This window comes from Natrix helvetica (assembly GCF_964273705.1).
Source record: "Natrix helvetica genome assembly, chromosome: 1".
Lineage (NCBI taxonomy): Eukaryota > Metazoa > Chordata > Lepidosauria > Squamata > Natricidae > Natrix > Natrix helvetica.
Window position 1 is genome coordinate 79,422,175 of NC_138548.1, and position 21,278 is coordinate 79,443,452.

Sequence of the window (21,278 nt, forward strand, 5' to 3'; positions counted from 1 at the left end):
CCCTATTACTGCATGTCCATGAGGGAAATATTAATGTTCCATATATTCCTGTGAAAATCAAAATACTGGTATTTTCAAATATGTACACAATGTGCTAGCTTGGTGTTCTTAATTTAGCACATTTTCTTAACAGAAAAATGAACTTATTTCCCCATCTGGGGAATTTCCTGGGCTGGAAAGGGGTATTTCATTTGCTGATAATAGAAACTGCTTTTTTAAAAAAGCAAATGGGTGAGGATACAAACACTGCAGATATCGCTGCTAAAATAATGGCTGCCTTTAAAAATGCAGCTGTTGTTTGAGAGCTGCTACAATGATTAAACAGGGTTTCTCTATCATCCTTTACTTTCCAATTATCCCTTTATTTATTTATTATTTTTCTTTCTCTCATCTCCATCTCCATCCTCATTCCCACTTCCTTTTTGTGGTTTCTGCTGGAAGGAAGAAGAGAAATGTGTGTCCAGTTACAAGTTTTAGCATGAAAGCATGAAAGAGAGTGTTTTCTATTTGCAGATAAGAAATCAATTTTATTAAGGGCTATCCTAAATTACAGGCAATTTATATTACTTACTAGTTGACATAAATATACCGCAGTTCTGATTCTGCCCTTTTTTCTTTTGGGTAGTATGACTTCTGACAGATATATACACATATATACTGTATATACTGTATATACTGTATATAGAAGTGTGCCAAATATTTTGAAAGGGAATGAAAATTTCAGGACTGAGTTAAGCGAAGTAGACATCCAAAGTAGGAAAGAAAGGGATTCACCAGATCTCTCTGTCCCTCACTTGTCCATCTGTGTATGTCTGTGTGCATATGTGCATGCTTATTTGCGTTTCTGCACGTTCCTTCCTTCCTTTTATATTTTGGAGAGACCAATTTAAATTCAGAGTTATCCTTCCTTCAGAAAAATAGTGTGTTCTCATTACAAAAGGTGTCACTGATTTGATGAATATTTTATTAATTAAAGCCTCTGTCAACTTTTCTAATAGAAAAAGCACACACAATTGTATCGGTTACTAAAATGGAAAATATTCTATACAGAAAATGAAACTTTTTATATACTGTTGAAATTTTATTATCCCATTTTTACACTTTCAAGCAAAATTCTCATAATCATGATATTCAAGATATGATAGTGTGATTATGTGTTACCAAACTGGTTTTGACTCTTAGTAACCACATTGATTTTCTCCATGATGATCTAAAGTTCTAAACCCATTAAGGTTTCACACTTCACCACAGTATCTGAATCTATCTACGTTACTGCTGGTTGTCCTGACTTCCCTTTTCTTTTCCACTTTTCCCAGTATTATAATATTGGAAAATCTTTAGCAGGAATCTTTGCACAATGTGTCTAAAGCATTATAATTTGAGTCTGTCATTTGTGTGAGTAAGAAACACCTGTGTGATTCTCACTTCTATAAATTCTCTAATGTTATCTGCGAAAATGGTGTGTACAGCCACAAGATCAAGGAATGTGAAATTAGTTGGCTTTCTTCTTCTGCTTTAACTCAACTGGAAACTTGCACACGAGCATTTTGTGATCTGTTCCATGTCTTTAAAACTGAACTCTTCCACATTCCTCTACCAATAATATAGTCAATTTATTTTAGTAATGTCCACATATACAGTATGTGTTATTTTAAATTATTCAAAGATTGTATTAGGGTGAAGATATCATTGGAGGAACAGAAACTGATAAGTCAATCCCCTGCTTCATTTTGCTTTCCTAGATCATGCAGTCCAACTACATTTTCCTCCATATTTCCAATTATGACAATTACATCTTTCTTGCATCAATTTGAAATTGAACTTAACCATAAAAACCACCAACCACCTCTTTTTCTGCATGAGTGGATAGGGCATAAACTTGATTAATTGTCATATTAAAAGTTTTAAAGTCTAATTAATATTATTCATACATTGACTGCACTATAGTAAATTATACTACTTGCACTAGCCTGCCAAATTGGAAACAATTCACTTCCTTATTTTTCATGTCCTGAGTAGTAAACTTTGTGATCTTCTGATTGAAAATGTCTGAACTCAGTCCATCTCAATTCACTGATGCCTAGTAAGTCAGTGTTATTGCTTTGTTTCATTTTTACTGTGACGAGCTTTTCCATGTTCATGCATCTTGTGCTGTTCCTTCTGTAATTCAGTCTTTGCAGCTTTGGATTTTTTTTTCCTGCAATGCAACACCACCACCTAGACATCCTGAGGGCTTTAATCTAGCAACATCATAAACATCAAAATATTTTCATCTATTCTCAGTAAAATGTTGAGCGCTATTCAACCTGAGAGGCCCATCACATGGCACTGTGCAATCAACCATTTTATAGTTTCCTCTCCATATGATTTTCTTGTAAGATACTCATTAAAAAAAAAGAGGGGGCTTACCATTGCCTTCTCCTATGCAGTATGAAATGATGTCTTTGCCATTGTCACTGGTATGATCTAGCTCCAGCAATTTTTATATCACAGCTTCCTAATACAGATGTTTGCTTGCTTCAGCTGGGCAGTTGGATGGCCTTTATCACGATATATACTCCTATGTATATACTCCTGTGTATCAGCGGTGGGATTCACTTACCTTCCCTACTGGTTTGCAAATGTGAGCGCACGCCAGTGGTGGGTTTCAAATTTTTTTAGAACCTCTTCTGTAGGTGTGGCCTGCTTTGTGGGAGTGGCTTGCCAGCCATGTGACTGGGTGGGAGTGGCTTGCTGGCCATGTGGCTGAGTGGGAGTGGCTTGGCAATCATGTGACTGGATGGGCGTGACCAACTTGTAAAATGTGGTGGAACTCACTTAACAACGCTCTTGCTTAGCAACCAAAATGTTGGCTCAGAAACTCTGGCATTTGAAGCACGCAAGTCTTAAAGCTGTCAAGTTACAAGGCCCTTGCACCCCTAATCCTTTAGAAAAAAAAACCAGGGGTGTTGAAACTTGACAGCTTTAAGACTTGTGGATTTCAACTCCCAGAATTCCTCCTCCAGTCATGTTGGCTCAGGAACTCTGGCATTGAAGTGTGCAAGTCTTAAAGCTGTCAAGTTACAAGACCCTTGCACCCCTAACCCTTTAGGGAAAAAACTCCCAGGGATGTTCAGACTTCACAGTTTTAAGACTTTAAGCTTTAGGTAGTACTCTTAGAGGCGGGTGGGGCGATTGGTGAGCCAGCCAATCAGTGAGCGGTGGGCGGGGCAAGCGTGGTGCGGATGGGGGGGAGGGAGCTGAAACCGGTTCTAAACGGCATGGTAGATTTGCAGAACCTCTTCTATAGAAGAGGTTAGAACTGGCAGGGACCCACCCCTGGCGCGCACTCACATTTATGTTTCACTCCAAAATGCCTTGATAACTGTATGATTTCATTGTACTCTACACAGAATCTACACAGATTATAGGCGGCTGATCCTGGAGGCAGCACAGCAACACATGACATCATGTAGCCCTCCATGATTCTCAGTAAGAATGTTTTATTTAAAAGCTTTATTTGGAATTTACATCCTGTGACAATACCTTTAATAACATCAAACAGCATCTGCCTGTCCCAGGTGCTTGGGAGGGACTCGATACTGGAATGGTCATTGAACTCCCTAACATATTCTCAAACTGGTTTTAATTTATGTAATCCAACCAGACCTAATACATAAATTTAATTTTTCCTAGTATGAGACAAGATTTATTCTGTAAATATGTCTTTAAAAATTCTATTACTGAACTCTTTTGTATGTTAATTGTAGCCTGTACAAGCTCACAGAAAAAACACAATCTAGAAAAAGAATATAAAGGATATTTAAAACCAATGCAAAACTTGGCAGATTTTGTTACTGATTCAAAAATTGTAGACAAAAAATTATCACACTTTTGGCTTCAAATTGAGATAAATTTTTAAAGGCTCACCTCCATTTTTCCCCACTGTCCTGAAGCATCGCCAAAAAGTCCTTAGAAAGGATGTTCTATTATGGGGTGTAGCTTGGACAAAGTTGAACTCTCGGAACAAAATATGAGTTCCTTGACGCACACTAGTAAAGCTATAAAGAAAAAAAATTAAATTACGGTTAGGCACTAGGAAAGACAGTAAGATATCACACACTCTGGAAAACACATATGCTATCTACAGATCTATGCTTATAAAAATAAATAAATCTCAATACTAAATTGCTGTTAACATTCAGCTGCTTATATATCAACAAACTGGAGATCTTCCAGATTCAGATAAAGTTGTCATAGAGATTACATATAGTCAAGAAACAAAATATTAATTAGGAAATATTATCCCTTTACAAGACAGACTGGATAAGGAACAGCCATTTCTGAAACTACTATTTCTAGTTACAGGGTGATTAACTTATATAAAATACAAGTTGTAGATTCCAAGAAATGTTAAGTAGACACTTATCATTTTGCTCAACAGAAATGCTGCATGTTTGGCTTAAACCTGGTATATTTACTATTAAGATAATGAGCTGTTAATTGAAATATCTTTTATCACACGAGAAAGTTTCTGAGATAAGAAAAGATAGCAAGGACCCAGAGTTGTTTTCAAATGCCAAAATAAACATCAAATATATATTTCTGTACAAATATGAATATTGCCTTTCCACTTATTGCATTAGGGGAAAAAATCTAAAAACAAAATAGAAATATACAAGTAACACACCAAACAAATCGATCAATTCAGCAAAATATTTTCCTGTAAACTAAAAACCCATCTGAATAAGCCTGTTTTCTGCCTTCTAATGAAAGGTTAAATAGAATGGCTAGCATGATGTAGGATCAAAGGTGAATGAGACATGGTGGAGGGAGAGAATGAAAAACTATTTGCTTATACAAATACAGGATAATGTGAGACATATTAGAAGTACCTTATTAATTAACAAGCATAAAGTGTTAAAATCCCTATTATGCTTGTTGCAAGTTTTTGAGCTTTTTGAAAAAATTTTATCTCTGAGTTCAGCAATCATTTGCTCAATAGCACTGTTAAGGATCTTAAAATCCGTTTAAATTCATGGTGGAGAATATAATCTAAACCACCTAACCCCCAAAGTTAGGAGACTATAGAAATAATTTCTTGCCATGATCAAAATCTGGTCATTTTGATTCTAAGCCCAACAAAGACATACACACAAACCACAATCTGAATTTTAAATGTGACACTTTTAAAGTGACACAAGCCCTGCTGGATAAGAACTTAGAGCAGGGTCCTCAAACTTTTTAAACAGGAGGCCAATTCACGGTCCCTCAGACTGTTGGGGGGCCAGCTGGGTGGGCATGGCTAGGTGGTCATGTCACTGGGTGGCCGTGGCTAGGTGATCATGTGACCAGGTGGTCATGGCCAATTTAGCAGTCCAAACAATACACACAAACTTTAATTTGTTTTGTTCCTGGGGGTGGAAATCAGATTAGTGAAGGGATGTGGCTGCCCTGGGGTGTGTATGAGGAACTTCTGTTTCCCCCCCCCTCTCTCCTTCTGGAGGCTGGGAAGGAAAAAATGGGCCCGTTTTTGGCCACCCTGGCCTCCAGAAGCGGGTGGGGGCCGGCAGGTAAGCGGGGTGATGTGGGCAGGGCAGCCTCGTGGTCTCCCATGGGCCAGATTAATGGCTTCGGCGGGCCGTATCTGGCCCCCGGCCCGGGCCATAGTTTGAGGACCCCTGACTTAGAGATTCACTTGAAAGGCCATGCAGAAGAATTTGCACGGCGTCTGTTGGACAAAATCTATTAGATTCATTCTAAACTGGACTCCAGCTTAGATTCAGATTCAGGGGAGGTGCCCAGGAGACACTATTATCCAGGAATGGTTTGATCTTGTTGGACTTGTTGAAGTGGACACGGTCCTAATGACTGTCAGCTCAGTCATCTGTTTCTTAAATCCATGCCCCTCCCACCTATTTAAGGCTACCTGGGGGAGGGGAGGAATATCATGTGATTAGATCCTAGTGATGGTTAAGGGTTGTTCCATTACTTCTTAAGAGGCCGTAGTTAATCCCTCCTAAAGAGGCCATCACTGGATCACTGGCCATGCTGGACAATTTTTGTCTGGTGTCTAATCTTCCTTTTTTAGGGAAGGTTGTGAACAAAGTAATTATGAAGCAGCTTCAGTCAGACCTTGATGAAGCAGATCAACTGGACCATTTTCAGTCAGGATCCAGGTTTGGGCATGGGGCAGAGACAACATTGCTTATGCTTTTGGGTGATCTATGGTGGCAGCAGGATAGTGGTAGCACATCTGACCTTACATTTCTTGACCTCTTGGCAGCTTTCATTAGCATTGATCATGGTAACTTTCTGGCTTGGCTCCTTGGGTTGAGGGTGGACAGTACAATATCATGATGGTTCCCTTTCTTTCTGCAATACCAGTCAGTATTGACTGAGAATGAAAGTCTTGCCCTCAATTCCTACTATGTGGGGTTCTGCAGGGATAAGTGCTCTCTCCGCTCCTATTTAACATCATGAAGCCACTGAGTGAGATCATTCATCAACATGGGGTGAACTGCTGATGAAACCCAGCTATACCTTTCTACCCTTAGGAAACTAAGCAATACTATTGATGCCCTGCTCCAGATTTTGGAAGCTGTGCAGGTCTGGATGGGGAATAACAGTCTTTAGCTGAACTCTGCCAAGACCAAGCAGCTCTGGATATTTGAGCCTTCTGGATCGACAGTGGATATAAAAAGTCTACTGTATATGCCCTTGTTAAAATGCCAGGTTTTTGAGATGTAAAAAAAATCAGACCAAGATAAATCACTTCACCATTTCCACTTCACCATATAACACATAAGCCATACAATTCAATTGAAAAAGAAACTGAGAACTTTTAGGAGTGAAAAATAACATTGTTGCCCAAGCCTGACATTGTGGACTGAGAGAGAGAGTGGTTGGTCCAAAGTTGCCCAGCTAGGTTTCATGTCGAAGGCAGGACTAGGATTCACAGTCTCCTGGCTTTTAGCTTGATAGCTTAACCACTAGACCACACTGGATTTCAGAGCATAGACTGTTTTAAAAGTAATTGCTTAATTACAAGTTAATTTCTCTCAGCAGTTTTCCAAACATTTTCTTGATTTGAATTAATATTAAACCAATAATAACAAAGATCGCTTCTGGACTTGAATCACCAAGTTCAAGGTGTGCTAATTTGCTAAACGATTTTGTAAATAAAATGATAAAATCCACTCTGAGTTGGAAGTTGGATGGGTGAGATCCTATGAAGTGATACAAATAACTTGGAATGCTACTTGGAAGGTTCTTAAGTCTGTGGATTGTGAAGAAGTAGACAAAGTCTTCTAGGGGGTAAGCACGACAATTTGTGAACATGACGCAGCCATTTATCTACTTAAAGTGGCATGGGAGGGAACTAGGAGTTCTTTATTGCCCTCATTGTGAAAGGGAAAGGTTCCAGTTTCCCTGAGAGAGGCGCTAGTCTGCTCCTGTTGGTTGATCCTCAAGGGCCCTGCCTTAGAGAAACTGTTCTGGACTCCTTTGATTCCACAGATTTGGAGACAGAAGAAAACCTCACAGACTCCATCCTACAGTTCAAGAGGCTGTCAGACATTGGTGAATAACTCAGCCCAGATGACCACTAATTCCAATAGCAAGGAGTCAGAGCCTGACCTCAGGAGAGTGTTAAGTCCTAATTCATGCCGCCAGCTAAAGAGAGCAAAGCAGTAAAGGTCAGTACAGTTCAAAAGGAAGGGGCATCCACTTCTCTAATTAAGCATAGTCAGGAATTCTGGCTATAAAGAATGTGTTCCAGATACATCCTGCCCATTGCCTGTGATCAGACCTTAAGCTAGACTGGCTTTTGTGGAAGTCTCTGGTGTTTGACTGTCTTAAACTATTTTTGGCATTCCTGTCTCTGAACTTTATTGGCTAGAAGCTTGCAGCATTAGGCATAATTACAAGGCAAAGAAATTTCTCTTAAATTCTTTGCTCTTTGACTAAATAATCACCCTCTATGTCTGCTTCAAGGTTTTACCACACATCAGTAAAAGCTATCAGAGTTGTAATTGCCATGCTCGCTGAAGGCTGTAGAGAAAGTAAGGCAGCAACAGTGTCAGCTCTGGAACAAAAGAAATTACGTGAGACCTTGATAGCTGGGATTCAAGATGAATTGTAAACCAGAAGCTGCATTTTGTTTTGTTTTCTGTTTCTACACTGACTTTATTATTTTTACAAATAGGCAGCAAACACAGAGGGAATGAATGGCTCAAAGTCATCCAGCCAGCTTTCATGCCTAAGGTGGGACCTGAACTCACCGTCTCTTGGTTCCTAGGTCAGTATCATAACCACTGGACCAAAATGGCTCTCTGAATCTAAATGTTTTTAATACATTAAAATATTGCTTATTAATGTATTTATACACCGAAGTAATTTTTCAGTGCATCGGGAACTGCTTTATCAAATATGACTTTAGCATATGGATGTGGATCAGAAAGCAAGCCTTCTTGATAGTAGTCCCCACATTATAAAGTATACTGCCCAGAGATAAGTGTAGCTCCTTTTTTTCCTGACATTTCCAAGGCAATGAAGCTGTTTACCCTTTGTGAAAAACTATGGACAACCCTCTAGGTTTTTTCCCCATATTTTAATGTTATATTATGATTTTCTACACTATCCGGTGTGTTTTAGATTGGAGTCATATATACAGTAAATGTTTTTAAGTAAACATACAGCTGGATTCTGATTTTTTTTCCCTCTGCAGCTACTTGCTGTTTTTAGGCAAGTGCTGCTGGATGATTATGAATTCTAATAATACTGTGCTGTCAGTGTTGTACAAATCAGGGGAATATATCTGTTGTTGCATGGTCAGAGGTGACAAGATAAAGAAACAACCAGAATCAAACTACCATGCTCCAAGGGCTTAATTCAAAGTCCAGCAAAGTTAATAAAAATTTCATTTTATTTCACCAAGCTTTGGATCCGTTGCTAAAAGTGTGAAAATAATTTAAGCCCCAAGTGTTATGTGGTTCATTTAAAAAGAGAGAAAGAGAAAGAAGTTCATTTCATATCTGATGATTGCAAGATTATTTTTACTATTATACTGCTTTAGTATCACCTTGGCCAATTCATAGTAGGACAACTGATTGCAGGACCATTCAATGCAGGATAACTATACTGTTATCTGCCATTGTTTCTTCAACATTACTCTAATTTTTGTATTCACGTTTCATTTTGTACCTCCTTTAGTATTTTTATTTTTATGATTGCATTCCATCATTTCTTTGATATTTCTTCTTATTGAAATCTTCAAGAAATAGCATACAATAAAGAAAGGATGCTAAAAGGACAAAATGATATATGGATGAAAAAATTAAAATGTCAAAGAAACAGTGGTGAATAGAGTACAGTGATCTTGCGTTGAATTGTCCTGCAGCAAGTTGGCCATGTCGAGTTGGCCTGCATTGAGTTGGCAAGGACAAGCCAGCCAAGGTGAGTTGTCCTGGACCCTTATTTAGATTTTGTACCATGCAGAAGGACTTACTAACGGTCATTACAATTCTATTCATAAAAGGCAAATCTTCACCCATTTGCCTGTTACTATCTGACATTTTAACACAATTTTTCACTATGTATCTATAGTTATAGTAAATAATTACCTGAGTATCATAAAATGCTACTCTTGAGCTGTCCAGCACTTAACAGGATTGCACTCCTTTATCCTTCTTGCACATTAATTCCTGATCTTCATCTTCTGAGCCACTTCTGCCTAAACGTTTATTTCTACATACACTATCGCTAACCTAATATTCAAATAGTCCTCATTTATGCAGTAACCATTTGAAATAATGACAGTGCTGAAAAAAATGATTTACAATCCATGCCCAAAGCTATGCCATTTTAATGCCTCTCAATCAGGTCCCCGAGTCCCTTCTGGGAGAGGGCACGGTTTAGAAATCAAATAAAAGTTAAGTTAAAGTTAAGGTGATCAAAATTCAGGGCCTTAGCAACCCACCTACACTTATGATTATGTGGTTCATCAACTTCTCCCATTCCCCTATTTCCCTGTCAATCAATACTCTTTTGGCCACCCTGCATGATGCCATGTACAGTGGCAAGCAGGCCCAGAACCATGTAACTCTGGGACTATCTGCCACACCATGGAAAGCCTCAGCCACCCAACCTGTTTTAGGAAGCACCAGCAAGTATTCCTTTGCCCAGCTATCTTCTCTCCCCAGCACCATGTAGCTCCACAGACCACTCTAGCAAGCAAGCAAGCAAGCCTTTGTATGCTCCTCAGCCCAGTCCACATAGGTTAAAATAAGTGAAAGAATTTATAAAATCATTATTTATTTATTTTTGAAAAATTTTATTGGTTTTTACAATTTTTTAAAGGAAAAGGGTAAAGAAAGGGTATAGAAAATTTTGACAGCTACATCATGCGGGGGTAGGTAGTCCCCCCAAGTCTCGTAACTTTTACAAAAAAAGATAGGAAAATACATCAACATTTGAGTAGATATTAGCAGTTTTGGTTTTACATTAAATCATCAATACATTAAATCATTAAATCATGTGGAAGTCGTCCACATAAAATCATTATTCTTGTTGATCACTACCAACCCTACCAAGAAGAATCACAGAGATCTTGGAAGTCTTCTAGTCTGCCAACTGCGGGGATGCTTATATTATTTTAGATAAATAGCTGCCAACCTCTTTGGAAAATCTCCTGAGGTAGATCTCCTATGGTTTTAAGGAGGCAGGTCATTCAACTTTTTAATAATTCTCACAGTCAGGAAATTTCTTCTTATTTCAAACTTGGAAAACGAGCTACTAAGCAAGTTCTTGTTTACTCCACACCCTCTGCTCTTCATGCATTGAAAGACAACTCTCGTGTTTCCCCTTAGCCTTCTTTTCTTTAGGACAAACATACCAAGTTCCTTTAATTCCTCTTCATAGGATTTAGCCCCCAAATCCTTACCATCTTTGTTGTTCCCTGTAGATTATAATTTTTAAAAGCAAATTGTAGTTACTCTGGAAACATTGCCATTCCAGGAAGTTGCTGACAACTTCCTTCTTTTGAGGATATAGGATATCAATTATCTTTGAGTTCATAAAAATTATAAGAGTTAAAGGAACTTTAGAGTTCATCCATCCTAACCTCCAAACACAGAATTCCAGTACATAATCTCTGACAGATTAAACCTTCATTAAAAAATCTCTAAGGAAATGACCATTGTAGTGGTTTAGATGCCATTTATGATTATAGCCTTTTGGAAAGTCCCAGTAAGGTATGAGTGGAACATCTTTAAAGTGGTTCTGTTCAAATTTGAATAAAAGTCAGCATAAGGTGATACTTGGAAATTTCTGCTCAAACATTATTCTGTGATATATAATGAAATGTTTTATTTTATCCTCCCTGTTTAACATCTACTAGAAACTGATGAATGAGATCATCCTAAAGTTTAAACTAAAATGTGATCAGCATGCTGATGACACTTAGCTCTATCTCTGTTTTTCATCAAATTCAGGTGAGATGGTAAAACTGCTGAATCAGAGCTTGGCTGTAGTAATGAACTGGATGAGTGCCAGCAAAATGAATTTCAATCCAGACAAGACAGACATGCACTGTTTATCTGTACCAAGGACAAAAATTGAATCTGCTCTGGTTAGGACTGCAATGGATCAGATTCATGGTTTGGGTGTGATTCTGTAAACTACCTTTAACATTGTGGGCATAGGTGGCCTCAGTGGTATGAAGCACCTACACCAGTTTTTACTGGTGCTCCAGTACAGATAGCTCTGTAGAGATAATAAGATGTCCCAGAAACATCTCATTTAAAGTACCATAATGTGCTAAATAGAGAATTGAACTTGTAGATGTTTCACAAAAAACACTTAGCACAAAATGCAATGGTAAGAATACTAACTGGAACTGGGTAATGGGTATGAAATGAATCCATTACACAAGTTCTTTATCATTTTCACTACATTCCTGTGTTTTCTGGTCCCAAATCAAAGTATTGGTCTTAACTTATAAAACACCTTCATGGCTTGAGACCACAGAATCTTAACGAATGCACTTTCATCTATGTTTGTTTTTATAACCTAAGATATATAAAAATGGCTACTTCAGGTATCCTTCCAAGCTGAGTTGCAGTAGGTGCCTAATCCAGGAATAGACCCTTTTCAATAGCTACTTCCTACATCAATTAAGTCTAGGGAAATTCCTCTCTCCAGTAAAATATATGTAGTGCCATCTTTCTTATTTTTCAACATAGCAAAGGAACAAATTCTGCAAGCTACGTGCTGAATTTGCAGTCAAAATTTTTACATCTACATTTAACAAAGTTGTCAAACAATTTGACCAATTTTAGTTTCAATGTGGCTATTACATTAGCCCCATAACAATAATAATTTAAGGAATAATTTTATAAAGGACTCATTACATACTTTAACAATGTACGTATGTATACATTTTTATACCCTTCTACTGGAAACTCATCCAAACCAGGCACCTTCCTGGGGTAGACCTTATGAATATAATATAATATTTTGTGTAAAGTTAAAAAATAAATTATTTGAGCAATGCTTTGAAAATGTATTGCTATGTAGCATATATACATCTGCCCTATATAAAGCTTTAAAATGTCCCAAACAGTTCTCAAACATTTTGAATATTTGAAAGACAAAAACATTGTTTGTTGTACAACTGTGAATCTCTTACTAGTGATATATTGGAGTATTATCTTATATAATTTCTTCCCAAAAAATCATCAATATCTCTGGAGGAGATACAAGAAGAGCTATAGTACTGGATCCAATTATCTACCCAATCAACTAGGGATTGGAATATTAAAAATAAATTTTATCTAAAATATATATAATGAACAGTTGAAAAGTGTATATTTTCATGGAGCGTTCATATCTAGTAGCTGGAATAGAATTTTCTAAAAATGTGCCCTGATTTCTGTGTCTTGGAATTTAGCTGATTGAGAAAGCCGTGTTTTCAGAAAACCTGCTGAATGAATAGTCATCTCAGAGGCAAAGTTAGGATAACCCATATCAGGGAATGAAACAAGCCACCAACAAAAAAGATCAATTACTGCCAGAAAGGCATCCAGGCCTTCTCTAATATGAAGCATCAAAACTTACAAAGTAGAAGATAGGTACTTTGAAATTTTCCATAATGCCCAATTAGCTGGCTATTGTGACAGACTGGAGTACTTTTTCCTAGAAGGAAAACTGGCTCTATAGCACAGTACTCCTTGTTTCCAGGCAAAGTAAGAAGAAGGCAGAGTCTCCCTGAAGATCTTTTGGAATGTATTAAACTAGGAAAAAGAATCTTAAAAGTCCAATGGATATAAAACGTCTATACGCCCCCGTTAAAATGTCAGGTTTTTGAGATGTAAAAAAGCAGACCAAGATAAATCATTTCAGATTTTCCCCCACCTTTAATATAACATCTCAGCTGTTCAATTCATTGAAAAACAATTTGAAAATAAATTTTTTTACAATAACATGGTTCCCTAAAGATGCACCACCTTTACACTAATACTTCATTGAATCACCTTTTGAGTTTATGAAGAGCCTATCAGCATGGCACACCTTACCTTAGGAATCTTTGTCTTTGCAAAAGCTCTCCAAATCTGTCAGATTGTGAGGGCAACTCCTGTGTACAGGTGCTGTTCAGGTCACTCCACAGATTTTCAACTGCACTTAGGTCTGGTCTCTAGTGGGGCCTTCCAAAACTTTGATCATCTCCTGGTGAAGTCATTTTTTGTTGATTTGGAGGCATATTTTGGTTTGTTGTCAGGTTGAAAGGTGAAATTCCTCTTCATCCTTAGCATTTTAGCAGAAGCCTGAAGGTTTTGTCCCAAAATTGACTGATATTTGGAACTGTTCCTACTTTCCTCCACCTTGACTAAAGCCCCAAAGCAACCCCATAATGCTTCCTGCACCGTGCTCCACTGTGGATATGGTATACTTTTGGTGGAGCAGTGTTGTTTTTGCACAAAACATACTTTTGGGCAGTAGCGCCAAAAAGTTCAACCTTAGTCTCAATCAGACCATAACATAATTTTCCACATGCTTTTGTCAGACCTGATATAGGTTTTTGCAATCCTTGTTGCTACCCTACCCACAACCCAGACATATGGAGAATATGGGAGATTGCTGTCACATATAGTACACAACCAGTACTTGCCAGAAATTCCTGCAGTTCCTTTAAGGTTGCTGTAGGCCTCTTGGCAGCCTCTTGGATCAGTTTTTTTCTTGTTTTTTTCATCAAGTTTGGAGGGACATCATTTCTTGATAATGTCACCATTGTGCTATATTTTCTCCACTTGTTGATGATTGTCTTCACTGTGTTCCATAGTATATCCAATGCCTTACAAATGTTTTCTACCCTTTTCCTGACTCATACCTTTCAATAATGAGAGCCATTTAATGCTTTGTAAGCTCTTTGCAGATCATGGCTTTTGCTGTAAGAGTAACTGAATAAATGTCAGAAAAATCCTACTAGAACAGCTGAACTTTATATGGGCTTGATCAGAGTCACTTTAACTGATAGCAGGTGTGTACTGATTACCATTTACCATCGGTTGGAATGTAATTGCTTAATTATGAACACAGAGATATTCCCTTTTATAAGAGGGTATGTATACTATCATGTTATTGTATATTTTTATTGTTATTTTTTCCCCTAAAACATTTCAGGGTTGTTTTTTCCCCAATTTACTTCTACAGCTTATATTAAAGGTGGAAAAAATTCTGAAGTGATTTATCTTGGTCTTCTTTTTTTAAATATTAAAAACCAGGCATTTTAATGTGTAGACTTTTAATATCCAGTGTATCTTGGCCTTTTATTCAACATATTACATTAGCATGAAAGTAACACTAATTATGATTCACTCTGATGTGAATGAATTTTGGGTGTGAGACTTTTCCACTCCCTTCTCCTTTGGTGTGGTTGCAAGGTTTCATTTCCATTTTCAATTAACTAGGACAGACTTGATTAGATAAACTTCTCCCTATTTGGTTTCAATCATGTATAAAGCTGAGAGGATTGTTTTTAAGACAAAATTGTGGGAAACTGAGCCCATTTTTTGTAGTTTACCTCTATGTTGACACTTCTTCCCACAAAACAGTAATTTTAATCTGGGTAGATTAAAAGGGTGAAGAGTTTTCTTGGTTTGTACAACTTCAGATATAACAACAGGCTCCCTTGACAGAATGCTGGCTATAAAATTTCTTTGCATATTTTTCAAATTAGATGTCAGAATAAAGAGTTCTAATTTAAACTCTTTCCTGAAAATGGTTGCTCTCTGTTTATGCTTTTTCCCAAATATCTATGATACATGTTTTATGTTCTTTAAACACAGTGATGGAATTGTATAAATTACTAGTGCACAGAGGTAAATAAAAACTTATAATTTTTTAAATACTCTTATTTAAAATTAATGGCTAGTAACTGGTTTCTTGAACAAGCAGCTATAGTTTATGTAAGTCTGTTATTAGTATACATTCTGATAAAAAGTACAGGACACAGATTTCTAAATACCTTCATTGCATTTACACAAAACAGATAGTGTTAATAAATAGTAATATTATATAAAAATCTGGCCAATGTGTGTGCCCCCCCCCCATTATTTTTAATTAAACTTTATACTTTTTTTTCCTATAAGAAAAAACTGCAAAACTACAAATGATTTCATGGAATCATCTTTTCAGCCTTATCTGCATTTCCTCATTGGATGAAGAGGGCACATTTTTCTCCTTCTGCCCTGGCCACTTTTTACAGAGGCACAATAGAGAATGTTTTAACAAACTGCATCATTGTTTGTTTTGCTGGCAGCAGTGCCTCAGATAGAAAGTCCCTACAGAGAGTATTAAGGACAGCCGAGAAGATTATCGCTTCCTGTTATTCAGGATACTGCTTATAAGTGCTTATGTGCTTAGAGCTCAAAGCACTGTTAGAGACCCCACAAACCCACTTTGCTGTTTCTGTTGCTTTCGTCTGGGAGGAGGTTTCGAAGTATTTCTAGCAAGACTACCAGATTCTATAACAGCTTTGTTTCCTATCATTCTGGTAAGCTCGCAAGATTCATTTTTCTCGCCATGTACATGTATACATCTGAACTAGATTCTGTTGCTTCTCTGTTTCATATGTGTGTGTGTGCGTGTGCGTGTGTGTATGCATAATTTTATATTTATTTATTTTGTCATGCTTATGTAGTGTATATTGGACGTGGTGACACTTTGACAGCTATATGCAACAAAATTTCATTTTAATGTATGTCAATTAGTGTACATTCAACATTATAAAATTATTCTAAATCTAAGTCTACCTGACTGGCAAACTGGAGAACTAAAAGAACAGAATACCAGGATGTGTTTGAACCTGAACATTTGGCTACTTTATGTTAGGATGGGTCTATGGGAAGAAATCAAGAAACAGTGTGAAGAATCACAGTAAGGGATCTAATGAAATATTTCTGTAGCTAAGTTTGATTGACATCCCTACTCATAATTCCTTGGGAGCTTTCAGGTTGAAACTCTGCATATGTAAAGGACACCAATCTGTATTCATATATCCTGCACCATAGCACAGTTTTCCTGGTTCAACTTCAGTTTTAAGTTTAATAACATTAGATTAGTCATCACATTATTAAACTTAATGCGGAGAGCCAATTTGGTGTGTTGGTTAAAGGCACCAGATTAGAAATTGGATGACCATGAGTTCTAGTCCCACTTTAGGCACAAAGTCAGCTGAGTGACTTTGGGCCAGTCCAACTATTTCAATCCTAGGAAGGAGGAAATGGCAAACCACTTCTGAAATTTTGGCAAGAAAACTGCAGTGACCTGTCGAAGCAGGCACTAGGAGTCAATATTGATTCAAAGATATCACCCCACAAAAAGCTCTTAAAATATTTGAAATATTCAGATAGAAAGCATTTCAAATATAGAAAGTATAGTAAAGCTATATGTTATTTTCTACAGAAAACAAGAGACTTCTAACATAGTTTTTTTAACATCTAAAACATTCCTAAAGCCTATCAAAAATGGTGAGTTATATAGAACCAGTTTGCTTGAGTGGTTAAGTCACCAGGCTAGAACGTGAGTTCAAGTCATGTCTAGCCATGAAACCTAGTTTTGGGCCAGTCTCAGCCCAACCCACCTCATAGTGTTGCTGTTGTGAGGAAAATACAAAGAGGAAGATATGTTGGCTATGTTGAGTTATTTGTAAAAATAACAAAGGCAGGACACATATAAATAAACAAAAAAAAATGTAAATAGAAAGATGAACTGAACCATGTTCTGCCCAATTAATGCAATGTTCTGTCTTTAGATGACATGCTGAATCACAAACTTACCAGATAAAATTGATTTGCACAGTACTAGGCAGAAATGAGATTTGTTACTGTGTGGTTCAGTGTGTCATATTTAGCTACTTTCCATTTTTCTTATGCGTAAATGCCTACAGGTACAGTATGTCCCCTTAAAAATAAAGAATGACAATCATTACATCAAATATTGCTAAAGACTGGCTCTCTTCAAACCATTAAGGAGGGATAGGCAAATTAACATATCAATTGGAGTTACCATGGACACAATTCCTGACTTGTCTACTTGCACTAACAAAACTAAAGTCCTCATTAGTACTCTAACATACTTCAAGCACTAGTGTTTCACTCAGAGGTTTTGTTGGGCTTATGGGTGGTCTCTATAATAGTAATAGTCACCTTTCACATTACAGAAGTGGGAAGCTCTGTTAAGTGGGGGGGGGAATAGGAGACCGAATCCAGGGTAACTTCAGAAAATTTAAAAGGGGTTTAGAGGACTGCGGGCATCAGCAAAAAATGTTTGTACTTAGAAACCTTGCCTTTACATGCTCCACAGAAGCCAAACCAGACAGGAATCTTCTTAGTGTGCCAGGAATGGGAAAGACGTGCCTTGCAGCATACTCACTCTATGTTAGCAAGACAGGCATGTGCACACGCACACACACACACACAAAGAATAGATGGAGCAGGAATCAGCAATTATAAAGCCCAATTTTTCCAACAGGGATGTGCTGGGACTATTAGAACTCAGGTGCTACTGCTCTGAGCAGAGACTCAATTGAGCATTGTCTCCAGTATAATTATATTAAGGCAGTGTGCCAAAAATACAAAAATCTTTTAAAGAACCCTTAGAAAACATCTGGGCTTTTTCAAACAAAGAAAAAAAAATCATAGGATGCTAATTTTTAATAGAAACCAACCACAACATTAGATCAACTATGCCTCCTGAAAAATAGGTATTGAAAAAATATGTGCAAATAAGATAACCTAGTTTGGGTAATGAAACGTCTACAAGAAAACAAGCAAGCTCAGAGAGCACCAAGGATCCCTCATTTCAACCCTGACCTACAATTATTCTCCTTTATTGAAATAAGAGAACCTTCTGTTCTAGGAAAGGGCAGTAGACTCATTCTGTGAGTAGGTACCCTTTCTGGCTCTCAATGGAAGGCATTGCAGGAAATTTCATCTGATTAAAGGTGTGTGATTTGAATGGTTTTTCTTCATAAAACAAGTCCCTTAGTATTACTGTACTTATTTCCTGACATGCATAACCAGGAATACACCTCCTTTTTTACACAGCAAGCACTGTAAATTCTTGCCAGTTGTCAAGTGTCCCAATTTTGATCAAGTAACTGTGATGATAGTAGGGGCAAGGATTAGTTATTAGTCACTTTTTTCTGTGTCATAACTTCAAATGGTCACTAAATAAATAGTTCTAAGTCAAGGACTATCTGTAGTGATCTTAATACTAATTAATATTGTGTTCAAAGAAAACATTACTTGGTAGGTATCAGCATATCCGTTATACCAGACCATTGAGACTGGCTATAACAGAATATTTGTTTGTTTGTTTGTTTATTACTTTTGCAAATAACTCAAGGCAGCAAATATATCAATATAACCTTCCTCCTCTTATTTTCTCCACCACGGAATCCTGCAAATATTAATATACTAAACCTCTCCTGCAATTATTTTTCTCCAGTAAATTGGGGGAATCTACCTGAGGTGGTTCTAACATCTTTAATGAAAATATTAGGAAAAAAGACATATAAGTATAATCTTTATTGTCATTGTACTTAAATGCAAAGAAATTGGTTGTATATAACTACTTAGTTACAAGACTGTTTCATGCCATTCAATATCGGAGAAGGAGAAAGCAAAACATAAGAAGCATAATACCACATATGCCCTTGCACTGTTTCTAATTATCAAACTGTCCACACATATCTTACTGATTCTAACTGAAAAGTTTGCTGTATCTTAAAAAACCCAACTCTCGTGTAAACAATAATTGCTTCTTCTATATGGTCTTCTTTTTGTTCACTTATATACACAGCATGAAGTCCCTAGGCTCACTGCGTACAGTTTTATCTCAGACCATCCAAATATGCCTATATTATTTAGTGTTCAAGTCTGGAACACAGGCACAGCCTCATGTTGTCAGGACGGTATGCCCCCATATTTAGTAGCTTGAGGAACCTATTGCTGCTGCCAGGTCTGCCTGCTCACATTTTGGGAAAGAAATGGAATCTAATTCCCAATGTTTTATTAAGCTTCCAGCAACGTCAACGGTCTTGGGAAGCTTAAGAAAAGAGCCAAACCTTGTTTGGAAACACTTAAGTGCCACTGTTTCTAACATACAACATAACACAGGATGCAGTCAACAGGTTAAAAGACATGCTTACCAAAGTGGACACTATTCACATTTGTGGACCTCAGTGGCAAAGATATTTGACCTCTTTCCTCCTTTCGTTGACTGAGAATGGATAAGTGGCTTTGCACAATTCCTCACCTCTGGCCATGTTTCTTAGGGTCACTGGGAATTATAATCAAGCAACATCTGAAGTATCACATGCTATGTCTCCCTATTCTAAGTCTAATGAGTCACAATGAAGACATGGGGTTTACCAACAGTAACCAACATGGGCCTCACTACTGGTGTTTTTCAGATCTTCTAGTTTGATATAAATACTATTTTAAGTTTTAGCAGAGACAAGCCATTTTTCAAAATTCAAGCAAAAATATAATCTTTTACATTCACTGTGTTAGCTAGAAATCTTGGGAGCTCTATTCTTAAAATATCTAGAAAGCCCTAGACAGAAGGAGGCTCGTGTAGACTGTCGCTCAAAAACTTATTTTAGTTTTTTCTTACCGTCTTTCTAATAGGTCAAAGAAACAACAGGAAACTAGGTCAGTTACTTAATACCTTGATCTTTCAAATCAAAGGTTGCACGATTTTGCTGTGTTGAATTATGGACCACTATATATATGAAAACAAAGGGGAAAAGAAACAAAGGGAAAAGAAAGTTTTTAAAAGCAGGAATCCTTTGATCAGAACAGCATAGTACAGCCAGCTGTAACTCAAGCTGGCCATTCTTACATGGCAGGATTTAAGAACTACCCCTGCCAGGCAAAGCCCTATTAAAAAACAATGGCTGTTTGAAAAGGATAAGCAAACTGATATGGATATAATAGGCCACATATAGTGCACTCTTTCTACTCTGAAATAAAGCATTTTAGAGTTATGAGTTGGGAAATTCAGTATGCTGGAAGACTGCGGGCCTATCACATAAAGGGCTAAGTAGCCATGGAGAAATGCTTGGAGATAGCTCAAGGAAAGGAAAAAGTAGTTCACAGCAAAGTGAAGAATTAGCTTTGAGTGTTGCATGGTGTTCCATATATATCTTATCACTGCAGTACTATATAACTAACATAGACATCCAGCCTCTACATTACTCTCACAACTGAAACTTCACTGTAGGAAAACTGTAGAAGATAATCTTATGATCAGAGCCCAAATTACATTACATTACATTCCCAAGAGTATCAACTTGCTTTTTAATGTCACTGTGGCCAAAGCTTCACTGACTACTAAGTGAGAACACCCCCCCCAAACACACACACATATTATTATTCACTCCAAAGGTAAACTGAGCCTCTGAAGCTTCATGCTTCAATTTCCTCTCTTCCTCTACCCCCGCCCAGTCCCTAGTAGAGAATGAAGATAGCATTAACTCACAGACTTGGATTGTGAGAGCAAATTCTTGTCTGAATTTCTCTCAAAGGTTAGCGGGGCGGGGGGGGGGGGGGAAACTATTAACAGGGACATAGCAAAATGTCTTGGTTTCCTTTCCAATAAGTGACCCAAAGAAAAATGTAGTATTGTTGTATCATTTTATAGGTGAAACAGTAACCATACAATCAGCTGCAATCTGTTATGATCCACTACCACTATGTTGTAATGCAATACAAATGGATAGATTTCCCTAAGGG

The 21,278-nt window shown here is 37.4% G+C and overlaps 1 protein-coding gene across 2 annotated transcripts in view; it reads right to left on the minus strand.

The window, feature by feature from the left end:
- CSTPP1 (centriolar satellite-associated tubulin polyglutamylase complex regulator 1) overlaps positions 1 to 21,278 on the minus strand; it is a 135,082-nt gene that overhangs the window by 72,152 nt on the left and 41,652 nt on the right. For both annotated transcript variants that reach the window (XM_081938351.1, XM_081938352.1), the window contains exon 3: positions 3,910 to 4,040. In XM_081938351.1, coding sequence (XP_081794477.1) covers positions 3,910 to 4,040 — 131 coding nt within the window. The remainder of the gene's footprint in view (positions 1 to 3,909; positions 4,041 to 21,278) is intronic.